This window comes from Indicator indicator, chromosome 14 (genome assembly GCF_027791375.1).
Source record: "Indicator indicator isolate 239-I01 chromosome 14, UM_Iind_1.1, whole genome shotgun sequence".
NCBI classification, from domain to species: domain Eukaryota; kingdom Metazoa; phylum Chordata; class Aves; order Piciformes; family Indicatoridae; genus Indicator; species Indicator indicator.
The window spans coordinates 6,353,049-6,378,871 of record NC_072023.1 but is presented as its reverse complement, the minus strand read 5'-3'; the positions used below and the strand labels follow the sequence as shown (position 1 = coordinate 6,378,871).

Sequence of the window (25,823 nt, the reverse complement as noted above, 5' to 3'; positions counted from 1 at the left end):
GATGTAGAAGTAGTTTTGCAAGTCTTAGTAGTGAGTTCCTTTCAAGTGTGAGTGAGGAAATGGAAAAAAGACAATATTCTCATTTAAAAATGTGATCAAGAATAATATCATTTATGTTAGGCATGTACACAGGAAAAATGGAGGCTAAAGAACCTATAGCTGCAGAAAACTGTTCAAGTAAGCCTTGCTAAAATGGAAAATGCAAGTGAAAAGGAACAGCAGAAGACACTTCTCAGCACAGAATCACCAAATCTATGTTCTTGAGGTTTTCATTTTCCGTCTCTCCATCTAATCCTCACATGCGCTCATGAAAGGTCTCTTTCATACCCAACTATGTGACCTTTGGAAAATAAACTGTAAAGAGGAATAAATCAGAGAGTAAAGATGTTGGAACAGCCACAAAAGAGAATTACAGTAGCAGCCAAGGGACAGTGCAGCTTCCACTTACTGCAGCCGAAGTGAGATTAGAAAAGACCTATTATTTAAACTGTTTAATTTAATCTAGCCCATTTTTATTGATATGGCTTCAGGACAAACCACATGCATCTGAGCTAGCAGATCTGAGGGATGGCAACCATTAACAAGGCAGAAGTAACAAGAAGCTGTAGTTGGAAGAGACCTTTTATTTATATACTAATGGTCAGCTCCCCAGAATCAAGTCTGCAGACAAGAAAGCCTACTTTACTCTTAGCTGACCCCGGGCAATACAGTAATAAACACGTTATGTTATGCATGCACATTAAGTCTATTGTTGATAAAAGGATAGAGGACACAATGGTTAAGAGTAGGAGCAGGGCAAGCTGTCCTGAGGATACCAGTTTTTATGTGGCAGATTTTGTATCAATTTATAACCTCTGTCTTTATGTACCCACAACATCAGTTTTCAATTACCTGTGGAGCTGTAGGTTCCAGGTCCTTAATCAGGTTATAAGCCTCCTTCACATCACCTGAAATGCCAGACATTAGATTGCATGACAACCAATAGCACACTGTATTAGACCAAGTCACTCATCCTCTACAACATTTCCCAACACTTATAGACTAAGAAATAAAGCATTTAGACAGGAGGAGAAAGGTAACTACAAATCATTGTGAATTTATATCACAATGGCAATGGTTTTCTAGAACTCAAATAACAAACATGGAGTGAGTAATAGCTTCTTTATTACTACAATTTTCCTAGTAGAGATGACTTGTCCCCCCTGCTTATAATCCAGTGGCTCCCTTCTCAACAGTACAAGGTCAAGATAATAAATCCATCATCTTACTGTCTTTCCTCTTATTTATTTACCCCTCAAGGAGGATAGGGTAATGTGATTCTGAAGGGAAACTACATCTCTTCCTCATCAATATTTCAAAATCTGTCCAGCAGCTCTTACCTGATCCTAATTCATACAAGTAAAAAGCATGACTAGTACAGAAGTTTGAATGTAAAGCTGGAATTCAATAAACAACTTCCTACCCAAGTAAACTGAAAAGATCCTAAAGTTTTCCTAAATAAAAAAAAAATATGTTTGGACAATGGTTGACTTTGTAATCCAACCTAGCCAAGATACCCTTTTTACTGACAGTTTTATTGATACAGCATTACACCCAAGCAGTCATCACATCACCTTACATTACATGACTGTGGTTAACACCTACTCATCACTCAGCCAGTCAACACACCCTTGAATAAAGCCACACAATGGCAGAAAAGGAATGAGGCTCTGAAACTAAACTCAGATAAAATTCAAAGGAGTCAGCCAACCAAGAGGAGAAACAAGTAGAAAATTCTTTCCAACTGATTCTGGCTACCTACCTGCATTCTTTAAGAGTTGCAAAATAGACTTGGAATGAAACATCTTGTTCACAAACTGCAGCCTTGTTCACAGTTACTTTGGCTCAGGTAATGTCTGTGCAGAATTCTATTTAGAGAAATACCATCCTCACATATTCAGCCAAAGGTGAGGTCCTCTCGCTATAAACATACAAACGTCACTGTCCCTAAAGCCATTTCCTGCAACCCAAGAGCTTCCAGTACTGTGCTAAAGTAGATTTATTTGACTGCACACAATTAAAACCTTTCTCTGCAAGCCATGGGAACTATAGCCTCACTATTTTCCAGGGAACAAAAAATGAAATGAATTATCTTTTGCTGCAAAGAAACAAACAAAGTATTTCATTGAACAGTCAGTTGAGATGAGATGAATGAATGAATGCCATGCCTGAAGCTATAAAAGAGCCAGAAGAAGGTGTACTTACCTTGCTGGAGATAGTAAATCACAAGATTCAGTCTTGCCTCAGGAATAACATCAACCAGAGGAGGCAGGACCTGCAAAGCCCCTTCCCCTCCTTGGAACACCACCTGCAGAGAAAAGCAGTATATTGATAACTGTGTATGAAAATGCTGTCCATTATGTCTTACTTCAAGGAAATTAATCCTTAAATTCCTACACTAACAGCAGGAGAGGGTCAATGGTACTGGAATTAGCATAATCCCTGCTTTAATACAACTACAGAATTACGTGTGACAATCTTTATTCTGAAGAATATAAAGTGTTTAATCCATCAGTAAAGATTAACCTTATTTCAGCTTTTAGCAGCTCAAGGCAGTGATACATTATATATCAAAGGTTTTAAAGAATAATATGGTCTGAGACAAGAGTGAGAGGAACACACACAGAATGACATTTTGCTTATGATGTATTCATACGAAAAAAAAAAATCAGACTAACAGCTCCACATGCATTTAGAATGCCCCAAGATCCCAAAGTGATGAGGAGCAGTCAATCCTTTACACCTCAGTTTCACACGACAGTTCCTCCACCAAAATCTAACACTATTATTCAGTGAACTGCTGGCCAAAAGCCCAACATCCAAAATAAAGAAAGCAGTTTTAACTCTTAGGGAAAAAAGTGTTAGCTTAAGACTGCTCTTGAAAAATGACAAACCAAGCAGCTGCTCATTGTTATGTAAGAGCAATCTGCTGTTACTCTTGTTCATCAAAGTATTAATACTGGTACAGGGAAAAAATAACAGGCGATTAGTGACTCACTGCAGAACTCACAAGGATTTTGGCTTTTATCAGCACCTTTTGCACCTAGAACTCCTTGATAATTTCTTTTTGGATCATGACTATTTTCACAAGTTACCTTAATTCCACTCACATTGTACTAAATAAGAGTTCAGGGTCATGCATTCTGACAGAGGAGAAAAAATACACTTGATGGCACACCTATTATACAGGTAGGATTTCTGGAATGGAACTTGAAGGCAGCAGAGCTTCAATCGGGTCTGCAGTCGTGGATACAAACTGTGCACCAAAGACAACTTATTCTAATTACAAAGATTAAACCTCAAAAAATATTCCATTTTATGAATCATCAAGTATAGCTCTACAAGTTCATATTAAATGCATTACTCACCAGATTGTGCTTAATGAGCTCCTTGCCAAACTCCAGAGACGATGAGGCACTGTCTGTCAAGTTCTTGAGCTCTGCCTGGCATTACATATATTACAAAGTTTTAACATGAAAACAAATAAAAAGCACACAAGCATAAATAGAGCTTCATATGAGCTCTAAAGCTCATAGAAAGGTACCTCCAGCAGTGCTGGGTCACTGGAAAATTTTTGTCTTCCAGCTTCTTTGTGATGATTTTAGCAGCTGGATAATACTCATAGACAAAACCATCAGACCACTGTGCACACATGCGGACAGAGGGCTTAGTACAGGGGAAACTCAAACAGGTGACACTCCTAAAAGAAGGACACGACGACAAGATAAAGGGCACTATCCACATTACTGATTAATCCAGATAACAAGGAAAAGAAACCTGTCTGGAATCTTGAACTAAAATAAAGGTGACCTGAAGGGCCATCCAATAGATACCTCGGCAGCCTTCCCATCAGAGAGTCGGAAACGGTTACAAGCCTTAAGGTTAAGAGCAATGATGCTATCAGGAACTCGCTGAAGATAAACAGATAGCACTTCAAGTGACACTTCATAGTACTCCAGCTTGTAATAACATAGGGCCACATACACATTCAGAGCCAGGTATTCCCTGCAGGAAAGAGGATTAAGGAGAACATTTAAATCCCCCCAGATATACAGAACATTAAAATCTCACACCAAGTTCTCATATGTCTAGACATCCTTTACAAGCACAACAAAACTGGGTTTTCTGGGAAATGCTTACTTTAGAGCTCTAGTTTGTAAGCTACAATTGCACAGATTCAGATTCACATTAGTCTTTTCAACAGCAGCTACTGCAGCTGTAAAGAATTATCTACAAAACTTCTGATTTCCAGATCTAGGAAATGGTGGCAACTTCATTCTAAAGAAATGCACAGAACATGAGGCCTGTATTTGGCCTGGCAGAATAGGATTTTCTGTGCAACACATGCAAAGACCTTTAATATGCACATAATACTTTGAAAATATTTGAATGGTTCTTATTATCTTATACCAAGTACAATTAGTAAAAAATTCCTTGCCATTACAAGCGATCAAGAACTAGAAGAAACTAGACAGAGAAATAAGAGAGGCATTTATGAAAGGAATAAATAAAAAGAGATTCGTTATGAAGGTTACTCATTAAGCTTTAAGTCACTGCTTCTATAGGACTTGGAAGTCAAAAATCTTTTCCCCAAGTATTATATAACATATACATCATGATTCATTTCTCTGAAGCTGTGCGTTCTGGACAGCAGTTTCTATTTTATTTAACAGTACTTCCAACCACTTAAGAATTCAATTCAATTTGTTCCTTGTTACATTCTGAATCAAGAAGTTGCAGAACGTGATAGGAAAAAACACCAGCAAGTGTCTTGGCAGGACAAACAGAAATGAAAAGCAATTGAAAATTAAAAGGAATGCAGGGAACTCTCTACAAAAACCTAAAAACTGAACCCGTCTTAGGAAGGCTAAGAGGTGAAGGAGAAACCAACAGTCACAAGCAAGGGTCATTGGAATGGCCATCAGAGGGCAAAAAAGAAAAAACAAAGCAGGTACTTAACCACATATAATCTCAGAAGTAGTAAGTAACAAAACAAACAAACAAAAAAAATCTGAGAATTAATTCCCCAAAGAAAGCAACAGAGACCAGATGTCTTTTTAAGCACGCATATTTCAATGATGCTTTGCAATGAACAAACTTGAGGGGGCTGCAACTTGTACACATTTTGTGGTGGGAAAAGGATATAGTAATTGGGGAAAACTCCTGCTTTCAGAAACCCAGCAAATAAATGAATTGAAATACCAACAGAATCAGAGACACTGCAATAAGGTTTAGAGCAGAGGTGCCCACCGATTATCGAGGAGAATGCGCCTGTAGATATCAATGGCTTCTTGGTAGTGGGACCGCATGTAGTGGATAGATGCCAAGCTAAGCTGATCTTCTGTAATGTCTTGCAGATTCTGGTGAAAGCTCATCAGTTTCTTCTCATCACGGAACTAAAAAGATTGTGACACATCTCAGAAGAGTTGAGTGAGAGAAATGTTTTAATGAGCTGGATTAGTTTTGTCCTTGTTGGCAAACAGTAGGTGATTCATATGAAACACCTGGAAAAGCTCTGGTAAAGTTAATTCAACCAGTCAGCCAAACATTAAAGAAGCAGACCAGTTGAAACTGGATAAATGTGAGGGTAAAACTAAGCACACATTTTCCTTTCAGGTGTGATTTAGACATAATTACATGTCACATGCTTTAATGGATAAGAGAGGAAAAGCTGAATTAATTATTTCACAAAGAGAATTTTGCAACACAAGATTTGACTTTTATTATTTGAGAGAGCAGAAATTTCACTGTTTGTAGATCCAAATCTTGCTTCTTGCAGACAGCAGAAAAATGCAAGACTTGCCAACAGACAAGCACTAATTTTCACAAGGCTTCTTTACAGCACTAGCAAATTCTCTTTCATCAGCCCCCTCAAATTCCAGTGTCTTTAACTAAATGGCTTATTTTAAAAAGCACTACTTTATAGCACATAACACACATGGGCAAAAGCAAGGAACAGAGTTAAATATACTGGTGATATTGTTATTACAATAGTAAAGTTGAGGCTATTCACCTAATCAGTCTACTTAAAATCACTTATTCCAGTGCTTTCCTTTGCTTCCCTATTGCTGAATCAAGAGTAATTATGAGTTTCTCTTACACAAATTCTATGCAACGTATTTGTTTTTCATCTATGTACTCAGTTTTCTTCAAGTCCTTTTCCTCCCTCTTTAGGCCAGTCACAAATTGATGCTCCAGTACAAAGGCAAGAGAAGTTGCTTTACAGAACTGAAGGCAATGGGCTTCCTTTATTTCCAAAGACTAGATGAACTAGGAATTATTCAACTTCTCCTTATCTCACACATCTGTGTTAGAGAACTACAAAAATGTTGTAAAATTTCTCTCTTAAACTTAACAGAGATTTAAGTAAAAAGAATCTGACATCAAAGCTAACACTGAGGATTCATACTTTCTCTTGACTCAGTCTCTTTGGTAGCACAATACTCATTAAACACAGGATAGTACAAACCCAAATTTAAGGGAAGACAGGTATGTCTGGCAAGTGAAATAAGCATTTAATTGTTGAAATTAAAGTAAATTTCATGCTATAAACAATATTACTTCTTGGATACTGAATAACTTAGGAGGATCAGGAACAGCATCTAGACCATTTTGGTCAAGTTGCTAAGTATCAGCCAGCTGCAAGTTAGGAAAATGGTACCCTTGAAAGAAAAACAGTGGCTTATACATTTCTCATTCTATTCAAGTTCCAGGTTCCTCCTGATCAAAAATACCATCAGGTTCCTATTGTATGACCTATGTGAAATGCATTGGTAAGAGTTTTCTTAGATACATGCTGAGGGCATCTGTTCTGAGATCATGTTTTCACACTAACTTTCTCCTCCACTTTTTAATACAGTAGTTATGGAAAACATTTGTTCTTCTGCCACCACAGACACTTGCATTATTCTGCCAGGTTTGCAGCATAAATTTCACATCACTAAGTTGAAAAGAAAACAAACAAAGCATGAGTAAAGAAATGACTTCATACCTTATGTGCCAGGTGAAAGAGGACACGGTTCTGGAGTTGACTCTTTGGTGCTGAAAGGAAAACTCAGTGAGTATCACTGTGAAGAACAACTCAGGGTGCTTCTTTTCTACTTTAAGCTCTCCTTCTCAGCAGACATGCATCAATCCATATTCTTATAATTAAAGAGTCCAAGTCCAGTTCTTCACTGACACAGCCCTTTGCCAGTCCTACCACAGGGTATGTTCTACCTATTTTAGAGCAGTTTGAAGGCCTCCCTTCTTCCTATATTCATACCCTGGCCATTGCTTTAAAGTCTCTATTGAAAATGACTTTTCATTGGCCTCTGTCTTCCACAAGCCTGTAAAACTTTTAGGAACTGCACTATCATTTGACTGCATGGGCTTTTGGATAATTCTCTGTGGTATTTTTGTGACACATAGCACATCACCTTTTATAAAAATAAAAAAGCAACAGATAAACTCCTGATCAAGGTTACTATAAGTGTCACATTTGAAGTCAGTCATGATTTATTCTAGGAATCTTGTCAACTCCCAGTGTATTGCAAACCCCAGTGCTACTACCATTTTGTTATGTGGTCACATTATTTTATCCTTATTTCTAATATTTCTTCTGTCCTTAGAAATGAAAGACACATAAAAGAATCCTACAGTCGGAGCAGAAAAGATTCAAACTAAGATACAGCAGGGATTTAAGGGAGTCATCTCTTTTCTAGAACCATTAAGGTTCATGAAATCTCTTGCTCTAGCAGGATTAGGAATTCTATATAACTCACTTCATGACAGAAATTGTTAACTGTAGAGCTTTAAGTCACTAGAAAGAGCCATTAGGGTTCACTGAGAGTGACAAAGATCTTTCGTCCAACAGAGCTATTAATTTCTCTTGCAAACAATCTTCCAAAAGGCCTTCCCTTGTTTTCTGCATTTTCTTTAGCCTACTCAGTTAATGAGCACTCTTATTGTTGCTCAGACCAACCAGCTGGCAACCTACGTTCCACAGAAAGGATAGACATGGGATTTAACAAAAAGCAGACTTACTTACTGTGCTTATGAGGCTGGAGAAGTGCAGAGTTAGCGAAGTGATGGCCTGTAACACAAGGCTGTAATTCTTCTGACATCCCAAACCATGAAAGAGGGCTCAAACCACCAAAACCTCTTCCCTCCCCTACTTCAAGATGGAATTTTTTACTAATAAGTAAGGACTTTTTTTTAAAAAGCCACGTAGGGAGAGATTTCCAAACTTCATGCTCTTTCTACACATAGTAAGAAAGCTTTCTAACACAGTGGATAATGCCCAAACCCAGGCCATTCTCATCAAGTTGGCAATACAGGGCTGCCCACCTATTTTTCACAGATACAGCAATTATTTCACCCCTTTCCACCCTCCCAAGCCGTGTTTTTTAACCATGTTCCTACAAAAAGAAGACAGTGAATTGTTTCTTTGAAGAACTGCTAGAAGTCCCCAAAGACAAAGGCAGTATGAGAACCATCTCACAAAACCACATCTTAGGAGGCATTACTAAGACAGCATAAGTTATGATGGTCTTCAAGCTAGATAAATGTGGGCATTCTCATTAGCCCAATTATTAAAGAACAAAAGGGTTTTCTGATCTGCAACCAATATTGTATAAGCAGCAGCTGTAGTATAACTGACACGATAGTACATTCTAGAAATGACCTCAGCCACTGAGCTGCAAAAGTTAGAGTAATTTAATTTAAATGCATGTTTTTCAAAATGTTGTCAGCAAGGATACTGTGGTAGCTCCACATGTACCCCAGCACTAATTGATAGGTTTAAATATCAAAGTTTAGAAGGGCTGCACATGGATCCCACAAGTGCTTTTGTGTGAAACTTAAGCCAATTAGAAGCACCCTTCACAATTCAAAACATTTGGTCATCAAAGACTTCAAAAATATAAGCAGGACAGATTGTGGGATTTACACTGAAAGTACCATATTGTATAATCACAGTGCTATGGGTAAAGACACTAATGTTCCTTTTTATCAAGCAGTTGTTCATTGCTCTTTTTTTCACTTGTTTGTTGGAGTGGGTTTGGGCATTAACTACACTGTGAAAATTGTGACTTGCAAGCAATACTTCCTCAAGAATCTAAACCAAGGAATTCTTCTTTCACTGGTCAACCAATGACTGCAGTGCTGCCCCTGCAAACCTGGCATCTGGTCTGACATCAAAATTAGTATTTATTTTGTGGCAAAAGCTGGAGGGTTAGTCTGTGTAATTTTATACCTAAAACCAGGCATAACATGAAACCTGAGTTCTGATGGCGTGCACAGATGTATGGAAGGAGAAAAAAATGTCCTGCTTCATAAGATATGATCCTAAGCATTTGATATTCTTCAAAATAAGGTACTTTAACTTAGTCACAAAAGAAGGGAGGCAAAAATAAAAGTCCTGTCAATATTGAAATGTTCAATATCAGCAGTTTTGTTTCTCCCAGAGCCAAATGCATTTTTTGAGGATGACAAGGAAACACATGAAGAAGGTCAGACTAGTTTCCAGAAAGAATTTACTAAGAATATTGGATAGAGCTCTTGTCAATCACTGGTGCAGGAAGTGATTGACTCTGCCTCATCACAGAGAATGATTTTTAAGGGACATTAGGCTTGCACTTTCATTGTTCTCTGCTGCTACAGAATTTCACTGTCATTGATCTATCAATGCCACAAGGAAGCACGATCTTCTTTTCCTGTCCTACTTTTCCAAGGAGATGACTGTACCTTGTGTTTTTTAAATCAGTACACTGCAATCTAGGGATCACAACAAACGTGATGACAACGCTGCGTAGCAACAAACTGGAACTCTGCTCCAGGTCTACTACTGGCCTTGTGCTGAAGACATCACTGAAGTAGCTGGACAGGATATACCTCATCCCAGGTAGGAAACACACTAATAGAACTCTAGAACTTTTGTCTTGACCACTGCTTATGTTCCAGGCACTAAAGGCAAAGCTGACATTGGCCTCAAAAATGTTCTGTATATTTTTATTTGCTGACACTGAACAGGCACCTAGAGAAGTATTTGTTAAAGTATAACAAACAGCTACAATAAGAGTCAAAACAGTTATTTTCAGTAATTATTAAACAAAAACCTAAGCTCACTAGAAATGCCAGCAGAGACTCCTGGTGGATTCAATACTGCTGCCACAGACAACCTGGCATTTCTACCCTCTCCTAAGAGTGCAAGGCAATACTGGTCATGCATCTGGATTAACAACTCCTATCTAGGAGACATAATGCATGCACACTTCACACACTAACAGATGTGGAACACATCTTAAACATACACAGAGGAGCTGGTAGGAATGGAACAGTGCTGAGAAGGCTCCAGCCTGACAGCACAGAAAATATGACCAGAGGAAACCTTATTCTCCTGTCCCTGAGAAACAACACCCTGCTCACCTGAGTACAGTAGCTGAATGAGGCTCTCTGTGCCTCAGAACCACAGTCTCACTGGTGCAGGGAAAATGCAAGGATATGGGAAAAATGTTTGGAAACCACATGGCCCAACAGTAATGTTCACACACATACTTGAATAGCTAAACTGTTACGAATTTTCTTGAATGAAATTTAGAGGGCATCCATTGAAATGTTTCCCATTCCCAAAATACTCAAAGGCCAGTTCAAGTATGTTCAGTTGCTTGCAATATAAACACATTTCATTTCAGTTGCTAAGCACAGTAAGTTAAATATTGTGGAAGCAAAAAACTATCCATTTTTCCTGTTCTGTGGCTTCCACTATACTTTAAAAAGCAAACCAAGAGAATAAGGTTAATAGCTTTTAAAGTTTAAATATGGATAAATCAATATTTTTCACTTGTGCACTTTGAAAGTTCTATGTATCGAGCTCTGCTGGTTCGAAGCCACAGCTAAAATGCAATGAAAATGAAATCCTGCTCTCAAGAAATACAGTACAAGGAGAAAGCAAATAATTCTGGATGTGGGTGAACATGCAGTCTAAAGACAGAGAAAACTCAGCAACTTTTCTATGTCTGCTTGCAACTGTACATTTTCACTGGTGACAACTATCTGACACCTGGCAAACATCAGTACGTGCATAAGCAAAAGTGGTTTGGAAAATGTCATTGTTCTTACTAATCCAGCTCTGCTCTGCTTTTGTACATTATTGCTCCTTCCAGTATAAGCTGTGAAATAAGAGGTATCTTTGTTCAGTTAAACCACACTCAGATCTGACACAGGCAGAGTTGTGAGGAAGTAATTAACAAGATTTGCCCCTCAAAAGTTAAAAAAAAGGCAACCAAATAAACTTTAATGACTGGTCCAGCCACACAACCTTGTCTGTGCATGGATCTTAAATTTAATTGTAAATTCTGTTTAGCCTAAACAGGCTGTTTTTCATAACAGATTTAACTGCAGCCCCACTCCTGTGCACATTTTGGGGTTTAAAGGAACACTAAGTTCTTGTGTTTTTCTTAATGCAGCGGTAGCCAAAGGCTTCTGAGAGCACCATACAGGCTTCTCGATGCCAGGATCAGTTGCTAGGATCACTGTGCAAGTGTGCCAGGTTGAGTTTCTCACCCTTATTCTCTGCAAGGCACAGGAACTGGGAACGCAACACAAGATTATTTGTTTTTAAATTAAAAAAGGTAATGTTTTAATTATTATTATTTATTAAACCAAGACAATAAAGTTCAAGCTCTTTCTCCTAAGGCTAGATGGGCTAAGACAGAGCATGGGAAATATACATTCATCCAATGCATGAGAGCACAGTTGCAAAAGGAGCATAGCCTCATTATGGGAAGACTATGAAACAAGAGTAGCCACCTCACTTGGAGTACTGTGTCCAGCTGTGGGGCCCCCAACACAAGAGAGAGGGCCACAAAGATGATTAGAGGGCTGGAGCACCTCTGCTATGAAGGCAGACTGAAAGAATTTGGGCCATTCAGCCTGGAGAAGATTCTGGTGAGAACTTGTGGCTACATTTCAGTATCTGAAAGGGATCTACAGAAAGGCTGGAGAGGGAATGTTTAGAAGTGCTTGTGGTGACAGGATGAAGGCCAATGGTTTAAAACTGGAACAGGGTAGATTCAGGTTGGACACAAGGAGGAAGTTCTTTCACAGTGAATGGTGAAATATTGGAGCAGGTTGCTCAGGGAAGTGGTTGAGGTCCCATCCCTGGAGACATTCAAGATCAGACTTGATGTGGCCATGGGCAGCCTGATCTAGTTGGAGGTGTTCCTGCTCACTGCAGTGGGGTTGGACAAGATGACCTTTGAAGATCCCTTCCAACCTGATGCACTCTGTGATCTGTGACTTGAAGTAACTCTACCTTCACCTCAGATCCAGGAACATTAGTAACCTTAATGTAAGGGCACAGAAGGGGAAAAGGCAAAGCCAGAAATATCTGAAAGGAACTTGGAAAAAGGCCTAGAGGAAATAAAGTATAATTGTAATGAGAAACCTTCAAAGTAGTTTTCTTTATTGCCTTTCTATCCTACTTCCTAGGTTATATTTGCAGTAATTCTGGTTTATATGGCTTTTGATATACAGATTTATTCTTTCCTGAGAAAATGTCCCATGAAGTTCTAGTTAGGTAACAACAAGCTAAGAGAACACTTCACATCTATCATAAAACCATGTTCCATAAGAGATTGCAGACTATGTATCTTGTATGAAATGCAATAATTACCTCATGGCTATTAATGCTACTTTCCTAATACTCTGCATATTTTTCCTCAGACAGATAACAATTTTCTTAAGCAACAGCACATGGCAAGAATGAACTTCCATTTGATTTCCAAATATTTACATGTTTGTGTGGAAAAGCTGTTCCAGCAAACTAGCTGATATTTATGTTCCTTTTCACACAGATTCCAGCACTGTAGAAATCTAAAATGATGGGTGAAAAGAGATTATTTCTCCCTCATTTGTTTTAGCACTATGCTACTTTCAGGGGCTTAGCATAACTGCAGCAATACACAGCAAGCAGTATGCAAGAATTTGGGCAAAATATTCTCAAAATAGCAATGCTAAGCAGCCCAAGATTAACACTATCTAGATTTTTTTCAGTAGTATTCAAGGCAGTACTGGATAAATGATGTTCTTCTACAGACTTCATCTGTTGTGTCTATACCAAATGATACATTTTGCTTTTTCAGTGTCTTTGCCAAACCATGGAGGAGATTACAAGATGTTATGACCTCAGCTGTCAACATTTCTAACAGTCACCACTGATACAATCCTAAGATGTTAAAAAAACCTAAAGGAGGATCTATCTTGAGTGAAAATAAAATGGTTTAATCTCAGCATAAGAAAGTGAAGCAATGGAAGCAGAAAGGGGAACAGATAACTATTTGTAACAAATGTGACAAATCTTCAAATGTGACTCCCCCACCAAGCTGAAGTAGACAGAAACCAGTAATAGAGAACTCACAAGAAACGTTTAGCACCTCACTATAAAAACTGACCATCTTAAACAGTTACATAAAATCAGGAACTCATCAGGCACCAGCACAGGTTAGGGGCTGCCCTGCTGGAAAGCAGCTCCACAGAGAAAGACCTTGGAGTGCTGGTGGACAGCAAGTTCTCCATGGAACAACAATGTGCTCTTGTGGCCAAGAGAGCCAATGGGATCCTGGGATGCATCAAGAAAGGTGTCCAGCAGGTCGAGGGAAGTTCTACCTCTCTCCTCTGCCCTGCTGAGACCACACCTGCAATCCTGTGTCCAGTTTTGGGCTCCCCAGTTCAAGAGAGGCAGAGACCTGCTGGAGAGAATCCAACAGAGAGCCACAAGGATGCTTAGGGGACTTGAGCATCTCCCCTATGAAGAGAGACTGAGAGCCCTGGGGCTGTTTAGTCTTGAGAAGAGAAGACTGAGAGGGGATCTGATCAATGTCTATAAATATCTGAGGGGTGGGTGTCAAGTGGAGGGGGGCAGGCTCTTTTTGGTGCTTCACAGTGATAGGACAAGGAACAATGGGTTCAAACTAGAACATAGAAAAATTCACCTCAACATGAGGAGAAACTTCTTTACAGTGAGGGTGACAGAGCACTGGAACAGGCTGCCCAGGGGGGTTGTGGAGTCTCCTTCTCTGGAGACTTTCAAAACCCACCTGGATGCATTCCTGTGCAGACTACCCTAAGTGATCCTGCTCTGGCAAGGGGGGTTGGAACTGATGATCTCTTGAGGTCCCTTCCAACCTCTGCTATACTGTGAGACTGTATTACTAGCGTGAGCACTCAGTTGCCTCCCTCAGCTACGCTGTCTCTGTCTTGTGCTTCTTTCCTCCAACACTCAAGTGCCACTAACTGCAACCCTTAACCTGCCACTCACCAATCACCACTGATCTGAAGGAGCACAAAAAAATTCAAGCTTCTCTCACTTCCAGCCCACAGTCTGTAAAGGTGCATGCCCAGCTGTGTATCTGTCATCTCTAGAATGCCTTGTTGTAGTTCATGTGCTGTGAACCCAATGACAATGCCTCCAGCTGATGCAAGATGCAGCTGCTTTCTTCTCCCATGGTTTAGGTCACAGCTGACACCTCAAGCTCTATTGCTCAGTTACTTTTATAATCCAGTTCGAGTCCTTGGTTGGAATCTTCAAAGCTCAAATTTGTGGTACATTAAAGATTAAATTATCATCTGTGAACATTAGAAATTTAAGTACCTCTTGGACAATACGGATCACAAAGCTCTTGACGAAACTTTTCACCATTGGAAACAAAACATTTCCAGTTGTGGGATTCAAACTCAGTGTGACCTTTCAGAGGATGTTAAGAGTGTATGAGAATCTAGTAACTTCTAAAACATACTACAAACCTGTCATTTTTGAAATTTCTTTATAGGATCATTGCATTGTTTTAGTTGGAAAAGATCTCCAAGATAAGACCTAACACCACCATGTGCTGCCTTCTGTCACAGCCCAAGTGCTGTGCTGCCTCTGTTTTTTTCAGATTTGGGTGGGCTTTTTTGATTAAGAAATACGGCTTAAAAGTTTAAAAACGGCAGGGAGAAAAAAAAATCAGAACAATTATAATGACCTTTATGGAACAGGGAAATGTCAATTACCAGAGTAATTTTTCAGGGCCAAGATCAGTCACTGTACTTGCCTTTCTTTTATATTTCATTGTCCAGCTCTGGATTTTAATACAGGCATAGCTGATATTTCAGCATTGAAAGTTTTGAAAATTTGTCATTTGAAGGCACTCCTGTACAGTAGCAAAGTACACAATTACTTGCTCTCCACCCTCTGTTCATTCTAAGACTAGAAGACTAAAGAAAGGAGAAACCCCATACTTGAAAAAGATTATCCTAAAAAAGGCAAGAGTTAGAAGTTGACTGAGAGCATAACTACTATTAATGCTACTTAAAAAGCACTGAGAGACTACAGTTACAGCAAACAGTATAAATCACTCAGATAAACAGAAGGTGATGGGTAACAGAATTAAACTGCAAAAACATTTTTAGGCAGTAAAAATTGCCTTGGAATCTATTTGCATTGCTTTTCTTTAAGTGATCCCATGCATGTTCAGATTAAAATAGAACTATAAAAATGTGACTTCAGTGAACTCCACGCCTTGAAGAATCAGACACCCTAATATCTGACTTACCAGGCAAAGAGACCACCTACCAAGTCAGTGAAACTACATAAACAGAGTCCTTGTCCACATCAGGGAGAATGCTGAACTCTTTCACATGCTTAGTTTTTGATAATTTCACTAGTATAATTAGCTTCATCTGCACTGGCTCAGAAACATAGAATCAGTCAAAGGAAAAGTAACATTTTGTTGTTCAGCATACCCTCAGGTTTTTATTTAGAAATGAGTAAGATAATTTTTTTTTCCAGATGCTTTTTTCAGTTCCAGCTACTCCACCTGCCCGAGGTGTTTTTAGAGAGCAAACTGCATCATAACTGTCCTGATAAATGAAAAAGAAAACAAACAAAACCCTAAGAAAACAAAAACCAAAACCCCAAACCAAAGCCCAAAACCCAAAAAGTGTGCAAAAGGACACTTTATTCCTATGAAAAACAAGCATCAAACACTTTGAGAATCACTTTAGGTGTTTGAGTCAGCAAATAGTCCTTTCCAGCAGAGACACATATCTCACCTTTCAAGGCTGCTTGTTCTGCTTGTGTATACATTCCCAGAAAGAAGTATGTACAAGCAAGGTTCACCCAAACATCTGGACTGCAAGCTGGATTTTTGGTTAAGGCCTCATATTCCTGCAACAGAAAAGAAGGCTGACTTTTAAAAAAGACTTGTATTAAATATCATTCTTTCTTCCACCATTTCACACCAACATATCAGTAAATTGTCGAGATCAAAAGACTTATTCTCAAGTTCATTGCAGTTCTTCGAACAAAACTATTGCATTTTAACCCAAGATGTATCCCTAGCTCTTAATTTGTTTACAACAACAAAACAGACAACAGGGACAAGCAACACTATAAATCTTCACTGTATGAGCATGAATTCTGCCAATACTGAAGATATAAAAATGTATTTATATTATTATATATTAGTATAAAAATAGTATTATTATTAATAGTATTATTAATTTTATAAAGGTGTCAACATAACCACCTTTTCTTCTGTCTTCTCTGAAGCTTTCCTAACTTTTCCTCAGTGCCTGGGAACTATAAACCCCAGGGAAGTCTCTTTGTGAATACTTATGGAGCAAATGTTAAACATGCTTTTGCAAACTGGTAGGTAGTGTCTTAGTATAGCTTAAGAGAGTGGTCTCCAAAGTGAGGTGTGTGCACCCCAGCGGTTGTGCTAGACAATGTCACTGATGGGAGGAAGAAAATTTTTCTTGGTACCATTAATAACATAAATATTAAAAAACAGCATTAATTTCCTCTTTATCTCATCCTTTTTTCAGGCTGAAGGAGTGGGGTAGCAAGAACCTTATGAAGCTCAACAGGGACAGGTGTAGGATCTTGCACCTGGGAATACATAACCCAGGAGTGCAGCTCAGACTGGGATTCAACTTGCTGGAGAACAGCATTGTGGAAAGGGACTTGGGGTCTTAGTAGATAAGATCAGCATAAGTGAACAGTGTGATGCAGTGGCAAAGAAAGCCAACAGGATGCTGGGTTGCATCCACAAGGGCACCAGCAGCAGAGATAAAGAAGTCATTGTCTCCCTCTACTCAATGCTTGTCAGACCACAGCTGGAGTGCTGCACACAGTTTTGGACCCTGCTGTACAAAAAAGATGCAGGCAGGCTGGAAAGTGTCCAAAGAAGGGCCAATGAAAATGATCAGAGGACTGGAAGCCCTGCCATATGAGCTAAGGCTGAGAGAGCTGGGTTTGTTCAACCTTGAGAAGAGAAGGCTTAGGGGAGCCCCTGTTACCATGTACCAGTACATAAAGGGTGGTTACCAAGAAGATGGAGGAGAGTCCCTTTTCATAAGGAGTCCATGGAAAAGACAAGGGGCAATAGGTACAAGTTAGTCCTGGGAAGATTCCAATTGGACTCCAGAGGAAAATGTTTTCACCATGAGAACAGTCAGACATTGAAATCATCTCCCAAGGGAAGTAGTGGATTCCCCTGCATTGGACAGTTTTAAGACTCAGCTTGATAGGGTGTGTGGCCATCTCATTTAAACTACACTATCACCTAGAAAGGTTGGACCAGATGATTCTTGGGGTCCCTTCCAACCTGGCATTCTGTGATTCCTTGTTAATGTCTATTTTTGTTTATGTTTATAATTACATAAAATATTAGTACAGTAATACTTACATATATATATATTTTATATATATATATATACACACACATATGTATATATGTCAGAGGAGCATGCTCAAAGATTTTTCTTATGCAAAGGGGTGCATGACCAAAAGTATTTGCAGACCACTGGCATTAAAAGACAAGCCTAAAGTCAGTATTGGGCAAATTCAAGATCTCCTAATGGATATAGTAAAAAGTACTAACCCTTTTCCCATTTACTTGCAGCCTACAGCTGTTGTAAACCACTAGATACAATAATCTGATATTTCTTATACATCCACATTTGTTGCATATCCCTTCATAATGTCTCATAAACTGCTGCTTGTTATTTGTGAAGCACTAGAAATATAACAGATCAATCTTTCAATTTACTTAATTAATACAAACTTTGCAGATACCAAACAGTGATACTCCTGAAGATGAATACATGTAGTCTGTTTAACAACACATACTAAAAATAGAGGCAGAAAGCCCATTCAAGGCCATTTTCTCCAACTCTGTCAGGTTTCTGCTAAATTACTGGAAAGGACGATCTCAGTGCAGGTGCCTCCTGCTGGTGCTCCTGCTCTCCATCCAGTCGTGCCCAACAGGTGGCATAAGGCAAGGCAAAACAAGCAAGGTCACACAAAGCTCTCACAAGAATTGCTGCAAGAATGCCATCCACATGCTCCCAGTCATCACAAGCCTCTCATTCTTTCCAGCAACATGACCTCTTGCTGATTCTGAACTCTTCCTGCAAACACAGAAATTGGAATTTCCCTCTGCTACAGAGGGTTAACCACATTGTGCCACTGCTGGTGAAGACTTCTTACTGTGGAGGAAAGGCACAGCTGTATATATAGCACTAGATAAAATAATCATGCACAAAGGACAGTGAATCCCAAGAAACATGCTGACAACAAAGTTTATAGTTTGCAAGCACAAAGAATTTGTTTTTCTCTTGCCAGGTGAAAGTAAACTGCATTCTCAAACAGAAGATATTGGTAGGGTATGCCCATAAAAGCCAGCTCTGCCTTGCTAGTACTAGCTGTCCTTCAAAAAGACTTAAAATAAATAAATAAAAAAAAGAAACATTTACATAGAGGTCAAGCTTTCCTACTGTCTCCAGTTCAATCTTGACACAGGCCTGTCACAAAGCTCTGACAAACAGGCTGCTGCTGTTTATTGGGACCATCTGGAATCTTTCAAAATGTATACAGATTAAATGCACCCAAAGGTCTCTTTCAGCTATGCCTTCAGGCAGATTCATTAGAAAAGACAAAGTGCATAAACACAAGTCATGTACTGGCTTGGCCATTCAAAGCAAACAATACATAAAGAGTGCTCTAGAAGTACCAGTGTGAATTTATGCAAACACAGTAAATAAAAATGAAGACTATTAGAGCTCCTTACCCTGTAGTTCTGGTCCATGAGCCCAGACTATGTGCTGTTGCCCCTTTCTTCACTAAAAGGCATTCAGATTCAGTCTCTCAAAGACTACTTCACAAGAACTTTCCCCCTGCTCTCCAGAAAACCAACCTAACTAAATGTTCCACAAGATTTCTCAACAGTCAGCCTGTGGCCTGTCTTTGCCAACCAGGAGTATAAGAACTTTGTGCTGTTTTACTCTCCTTCGCCTTTCACCTGTATCACAAGACACATGCACTTACCCTCAAAAGCAGGCTGCCAGACTGATTGCCTACAACCACAGATATTTAACTGACAATGATGAGGCCAGCAGGATTCAGCTCTGTGCCTTTATTACTTGTCTGGATTGTGAAGATACCCATGATAACCTGTTTGCAGTCATGATAGAGAAGCCTAGAGAACTTCCACAATCCAAAATTCTACCTTCTACTTTCAGCTGTCAGGAAATTGAGTGGATCTGTATTCTCCCATTTCTGGCAGAAGCACTCAAGGAAGGGTAGATACTGCTCATGGATGAAAACATCACCCAAGTATATCCCTCCTTCTCTCATAATTTACTTGTGAGTGAAATTATTCTGAGCAAAGCCAGGGCAGGCAGGAGGCCATGTCCAGTGCAAAGGTGGAATGGCTCCCAGTTCTCTCCTAGGAGGGAGGTGGCAGATAGGAGAGATTGTCAGAATTGCTGACTGTAGCTTATGAGATGTTGGCAGAAACAATGCATTGATGGCTTGGTTCAATGCATTGATTCTGGTTCTTGGGTGACAAGGAAAATTTTCAGGGAAGTTTCATTTTAGTGCTACGAACAAGTTACGGCAGATAGACAGATGGGGTTTTCCCCATTAGAGATAGTAGAAGTGAAAAACTCCAAAAAACTAATTAGATGATGCCATCCACTAAGGGTGTTCTGGTTGCCAGGATGCCACTAGTCACTGAGTGTTAGTGAAAATCAATTTGTCAGTGACAGAAGCTAGGCAGTTCCCAGAGAGGGACTTCCACCATGACTGCTTGAAAGTCAAGTCCAGTGCAGTATGAGCAGTAGGGATGAGCATCTACCTATAAGAAGGTAAAGTGTGACCCTAGCAAAGCTGAGGTTAGCACAGTACCCAAAGAATACTTGACTGTTGATAAGAGAAAGAATTCTCTCAAGTGTACATACCAGATATTTTGCTGTCATTCTCTCTGAAAATACTCTTGGAGCTGGAGGTGCGTGCTTTTCTTTTTTTCCCCTGCTTCTCCCAGTAGAGAATAATGGCCACCTCACCCCAACTCCCAAGCCTCTCCTAAAGTTGCCATGCAACCAGCACACCTGGGTCACTATGAAAGCATCATTTTAAATAAAAGGATTATTGAGCAGCATCATTTCCGATGACCCTTGCCAGATATATGGAACACAAACCATGAACTGAGTATGTAGGGACACCGACTGCCTGTCTGAGAGTGAATCATTTAGATTGTGTGCAATGCCACTCCAGAGAATTCTGCAGAATCTTCTACTTACAGGATTTTATTTACAGTGCTCTTGGCATTCCCCAGAGAGTGCTCCATGATATGGAGGGTACAGATAATCAAGGAATTTGTCCTTGAGAATACAGCAACAATACCTCTGTAACGTAGCAGAGAAGATACAGCATTACACTTCAACCTTGAAGCTGATAACTGAAAGACAATTCAGCCTTCACAGTCAGCACCATTTCCCTTGATTACTAGAGGCTCAGAAATTAGAACTACAGTGTTCTGTCCCAAAAGAAACTAGGCTGAGGTGCACAGGCTCATTTCCCACATTACATCACAAAATGATAAAATTCTCAGGACTCATCATTGTGTCAAAAATCCACCTTAGATCTGAAAAGACAGGCCCTGTGATCTCTAACTTAACACGCACGCACAAACCAACCACAAACCATGCATACAAACCTTTTATGGTCCCTCCTTGGGAAGAAAAATCAGGGAAAAGACGAGGAGGTTGCTGATTTTATAAGCCTGAATCAAGAGCACCACCTAGTGGAGAATCACACACGAGACAAAACGGAATCGCTATAAATAAAGAAATATATAAACCAAATACTGTTAAGTTTTCCATTGAAGACGACGTTTTAAAATCTCTTCTGGCTATGAGAGCACCTCCTGGGTGTTCCAGATAGAATTTACTTCAAAGAAACTGCAAGCCGGTTTTCATTTGCATGCAAACACTTCTCCTTTTTGAACTTTCACTCCTTAGGATCAAGACATAAAATTAACTACAGCAACTGATTGTTACTTTCATAGTTTTTAATTAAATGCTACAACTCTGAAGAAGAATATTAAGTTAACACGATGTCCTATACTACTATTCTACAATCTGTACTGTGCATACTGTCATCTAGATTCACTGAGTATTTCATAGAATCATAGAATTGTCAGGGTTGGAAGGGACCTCAAGGATCATCTAGTTCTAACCCCCCTGCCATGGGCAGGGACACCTCACACTAGATCAGGTTGCTCAGAGCCACATCCAGCCTGGCCTTAAACACCTCCAGGGGTGAGGCTTCCACCACCTCCCTGGGCAACCTGTTCCAGTGTCTCACCACCCTCATGGTGAGGAACTTCTTCCTAACATCCAATCTGAATCTACCCACTTCTAGTTTTGCTTCATTCCCCCTAGTCCTATCACTACCTGACACCCTAAAAAGTCCCTCCCCAGCTTTCTCATAGGCCCCCATAAGATACTGGAAGGCCACAATAAGGTCATCTCAGACCCTTCTCTTCTCCAGACTGAATAGCCTCAACTCTTTAATTTCTAACATCTCCAAAGGATTTTTCAATTTTTTAACTGGGAAAGTGCCTTGTGAACTTGCTTGGAAGAGTTAGAAATTCTGTTTCCACCTCAAATCTTGTGCACGTGACCGTGTATTACTCTAGTTAAAACACTTAACATTGTCTAAAGAAAAAAGTATCATTGGTCTATCATCTGTTTCTCTGTGGTTATCTTCTGATAATACTTTAAATTATCATATTTTTTTAATATTTCTTCCATAAGAAATAAATTAAAAGAATGGTGTCTATGTTTAACCTGTGTCTGTGGCTAAACCACAGGAGTTGTTCTACCACCTCCTCAGCCAAGACGGGGAGGATCAGGAAAAGGAAAGGGAGACCCACAGCCTGAAATGAAAATAGATTTAATGAAATGGCAAAACTACTATTAACACTAATGCAAATGTAAAGTATACAATGTTATACTCAAGCACAATAAAGGTGAAAGCAGTCTTCAGGAGCAGAATGGCAGGCAAATCCCTCTGAGGAAGAAGATGAGAAAGCCCAATCCTCAGCAAATTTTCCCTTTTATAATGATTGTGAACATTACAGTATGAGATACACCTGTGAGCCAGCATAGGTCAGCTGCTCTGGCTTTTGTCCCTCCCAGCTTAAGCTCCTGGCTGACTTGAAACCACTAATGGCCTGCAGGTGAGGGCTGGCCTGTGGTTCTATCTCAGCAAAACCAGGACAACTGCAAAGCCAGCTATGCTTATGCTGGTTATGCTTCACAATGAACCGTGATGGGGACCTCTCCCAGCTGATGCTAACCAAACACAACAAGCCTTAAGAGGTGCAGTACAGCTCTGTATGGACCCAGCAATTCACGTCTGCAGGAATACAGCAACGAGACAATACTCAGGCAGACTGAGTCGTTTTTGAATCTCCACTAGCTTATACACAATCTTATGAGTATCCCCACGCTGTTCCCTGTTCTAGTGTGCATACTGATTCCAGCCCTCAAGACAACAAGGGCTGGAACAGAACAAGACAGACAACTAAACTTTGTTAAGACTTCTACAGAGAAACATGCTAATGTTTAAGGATATTGTAAGGTGATGCAGAAAGAGAATGTGAAAGCTCAGTTAGAACTTACCTGGCCAATTCTGTTAAGGACAATAAAGAGTGTTTTCATAAATACATTAATAACAAAAGGAGGGCCAGGGAAAATCTCCATTCCTTATTGGATGGAGGGGGAAACATAGTAATGGGAGACAAGGAGAAGGCTGAGGTACTTAACAGCTTTTTTGCCTCAGTCTTTAACAGAAATATTGGATATCCTCAGGGCAGCTGGGCTCCTGAGTTGGTAGACAGGGATGGGGAGCAGAATATTCTTCCTGTAATCGAGGAGGAAGTAGTTAGTGACCTGCTGTGGCACTTAGATCCTAACAAGTCAATGTGTCTGGGTGGGATTCATCCTAGGGTACTTAGGGAGCTGGCAAAGAGCAGGCTAAGCTGCTCTCCATCATTTATCACTGGTTCTGGATAACTGGGGAGGTCCCAGATGACCGGAGGTTGGCCAATGTGACACCCATCCACAAGAAGGGCCAAAAGGAAGATCCAGGGAACTATAGGCCTCTCAGCCTGTCCCCAGTGCTGGGAAAGGTTATGGAGCAGCATATCCTGAGTGCCATCAAGCAGCATGTACAAGACAACCATAGGATCAGGCCCAGAAACATGAGTTTAGGAAAGGAAGGTCCTGCCTAACCAATCTGATCTCATTCTATGACTGGGTGACCCACCCAGTAGACGAGGGGAGGGCTGTGGTCTACCTAAGACTTCAGCAAAGCCTCTGACACAGTCTCCCACAGAATCCTCCTGGAAAAGATGGCAGCCCAAGGCTTGGACAGGTGCACCCTTCATTGGGTTAAAAACTGGCTGGATGACCAGGCACAGAAAGTGTTTGTGAATGGTGCAGCATCCAGTTGGTGTCTGGTGACCAGTGGTGTCCCCCATAGATCAGTACTGGGCCCTGTTCTATGCAGCATCTTTATAATGATTTGGATGAGGGGATTGAGTCTACTGTTAGTAAACTTGTGGATGACACCAACCTGGGGGGGAGTATGGATCTGCTGGAAGGTAAGAAGACACTTCAGAGAGACCTGGACAGGCTGGGTTGATGGGCTGAGGCCAGCAGGATGAGGTTTAACAAGGCCAAGTCCATGGTCCTACACTTTGGCCACAACAACCCCATGCAGCACTACAGACTGGGGGATGAATGGTTGAAGAGCAGCCTGGTAGAGAGGGACCTGGTTGACAGCCATCTGAACATGAACCAGCAGTATGCCCAGTTGGCACAGAATGCCAATGACATCTTGGCTTGTATCAGCAATGGAGTGGCCAGCAGGATTAGGGATGTAATTCTGCCCCTGTACTCGACACTGGTGAGGCCTCACCTTGAGTACTGTGTGCAGTTCTGGGCCCTCACTTCAAGAAACACTGAGGTGCTGGGGTCCAGAGGAGAGTGACGAGCCTGGGGAAGGGACTGGAGGGAAAATCTCATGAGGAGAGGCTGAGGGAGGTGGGGTTGTTGAGCCTGGAGGAGACGCAGGGGGGATCTTACCATACTCTACAACTACCTGAATGGAAGTTGTAGTAAGGTGAGGGTCAGGCTCTTCTCCCAGGCAACTTGTGACAAGATGAGAGGGCATGGCCTGAAGCTGCACTAGGGGAGGTTTAGGTTGCATGTTAGGAAGCACTTCCTCATGGAAAGGGTAATTAGACACTGGAACAGACTGCCCAGGGAGGTGCTGGAGCTGCCATCCCTGGAGGTGTTTAAGGAAAGATTGGATCTAGCACTTAGTGGCATGGTCTAGTCAGTGTGCTGGTGTTAGGTCATAGACTGGACTTGATGATCTCAGTCTATTCCAGCCTCAATAATTCTGTAATGCTGTATTATGGAACTTCTTCCTCCTGTTGTCATTGCTTTAACACAACATCTCAATTTCCAGCCTCAGCGAGCAGGATTTCCCCACCTTACCTTCAGTGCTCTCTTGTAGTCACCCAAGTGAAAGGCTGAGTATGCGATCCAAAGGTCAGCATCCTCCTCCTGCTCACCCACCTGCCGTTTAAACTTTGTAGAGAAGAGAGAATGTAAGAGTTTTGCCAGCTGCTACACAGTTTATAAAGCCCCACAGATAAAATCACAGTAGGCCATCTCATATCACGGATGGTTTGACAGCTGTGGATGCTACTGGAATGGAGCTGCCCTCATGTCTGAGAGCAGCAGCAGGAAATCCTCTCACGTGCCAAACGCGTTTCTGCCATGCGATGGGAAAAGCTGCCCCAACACGGCCTCATGGGAGCGGAGGGCGGCGCGGAGGACACAAGGATGGGCTCCCTTCGTCCCGCAACCGGGGAACGACGGGGCCGCTCTCCTGAGGGAAGCGAGCGAGGCAGGGGACCGGCGGCGGCCTTGGGCCGGGGTCTCCGCCCGCGCCGCGACCGTTACCTCCAGCAAGGTGATGGCGCCAGTAAAGTCCCTCAGGGCCAGGAGCTCTTCTAGCTGCGGAACCTTCTTCCCTTGCTTCCTCCGCTTGTCCCCCGGCGGCGGGGTTCCCCCGACGGCCGGCTTGGCCCGAGAAAGCATCTGGGCAGAAAGCAAAGTGGAGCCGAATCAGAGCGGGCCCTCGGCAAGGCCCTTCCCACCCGCACTCCGCCGCTTCTCACCATCCTGCCGCCAGGCCCAGACTCCGCACTCTGCCGCCGGCGCCGTTGCCAAGGTAACGGCGGGGCGGCGGAAGGAGGCGGCGCAGGCTGGAGCGCGACGGCGAATGGGCGCCTGCTGGCGGCGCGCGGTGGCCCACGGGGTGCGGCTGTGTTGCGGCCGGCCTGGCGCTCTGCAGCGGCCACGGCACGGGGGGTGGTGAAGGGTGAACGGATGGC

The 25,823-nt window shown here is 41.2% G+C and overlaps 1 protein-coding gene across 2 annotated transcripts in view; it reads right to left on the bottom strand.

Moving 5' to 3' along the window:
* IFT56 (intraflagellar transport 56) overlaps positions 1–25,527 on the bottom strand; it is a 41,852-nt gene extending 16,325 nt beyond the window's left edge. The window contains exons 1-9 of one of the 2 annotated variants that reach the window (XM_054386657.1): positions 25,390–25,527; positions 24,919–25,011; positions 16,114–16,228; positions 7,031–7,080; positions 5,290–5,435; positions 3,873–4,044; positions 3,408–3,482; positions 2,245–2,347; positions 892–947 (exon numbers count right to left, since the gene is read on the bottom strand). In XM_054386657.1, coding sequence (XP_054242632.1) covers positions 892–947; positions 2,245–2,347; positions 3,408–3,482; positions 3,873–4,044; positions 5,290–5,435; positions 7,031–7,080; positions 16,114–16,228; positions 24,919–25,011; positions 25,390–25,527 — 948 coding nt within the window. The remainder of the gene's footprint in view (positions 1–891; positions 948–2,244; positions 2,348–3,407; positions 3,483–3,872; positions 4,045–5,289; positions 5,436–7,030; positions 7,081–16,113; positions 16,229–24,918; positions 25,012–25,389) is intronic. The other variant, XM_054386658.1, reaches the window with a different exon arrangement.
* Between the last annotated feature and the right edge of the window lie 296 nt (positions 25,528–25,823).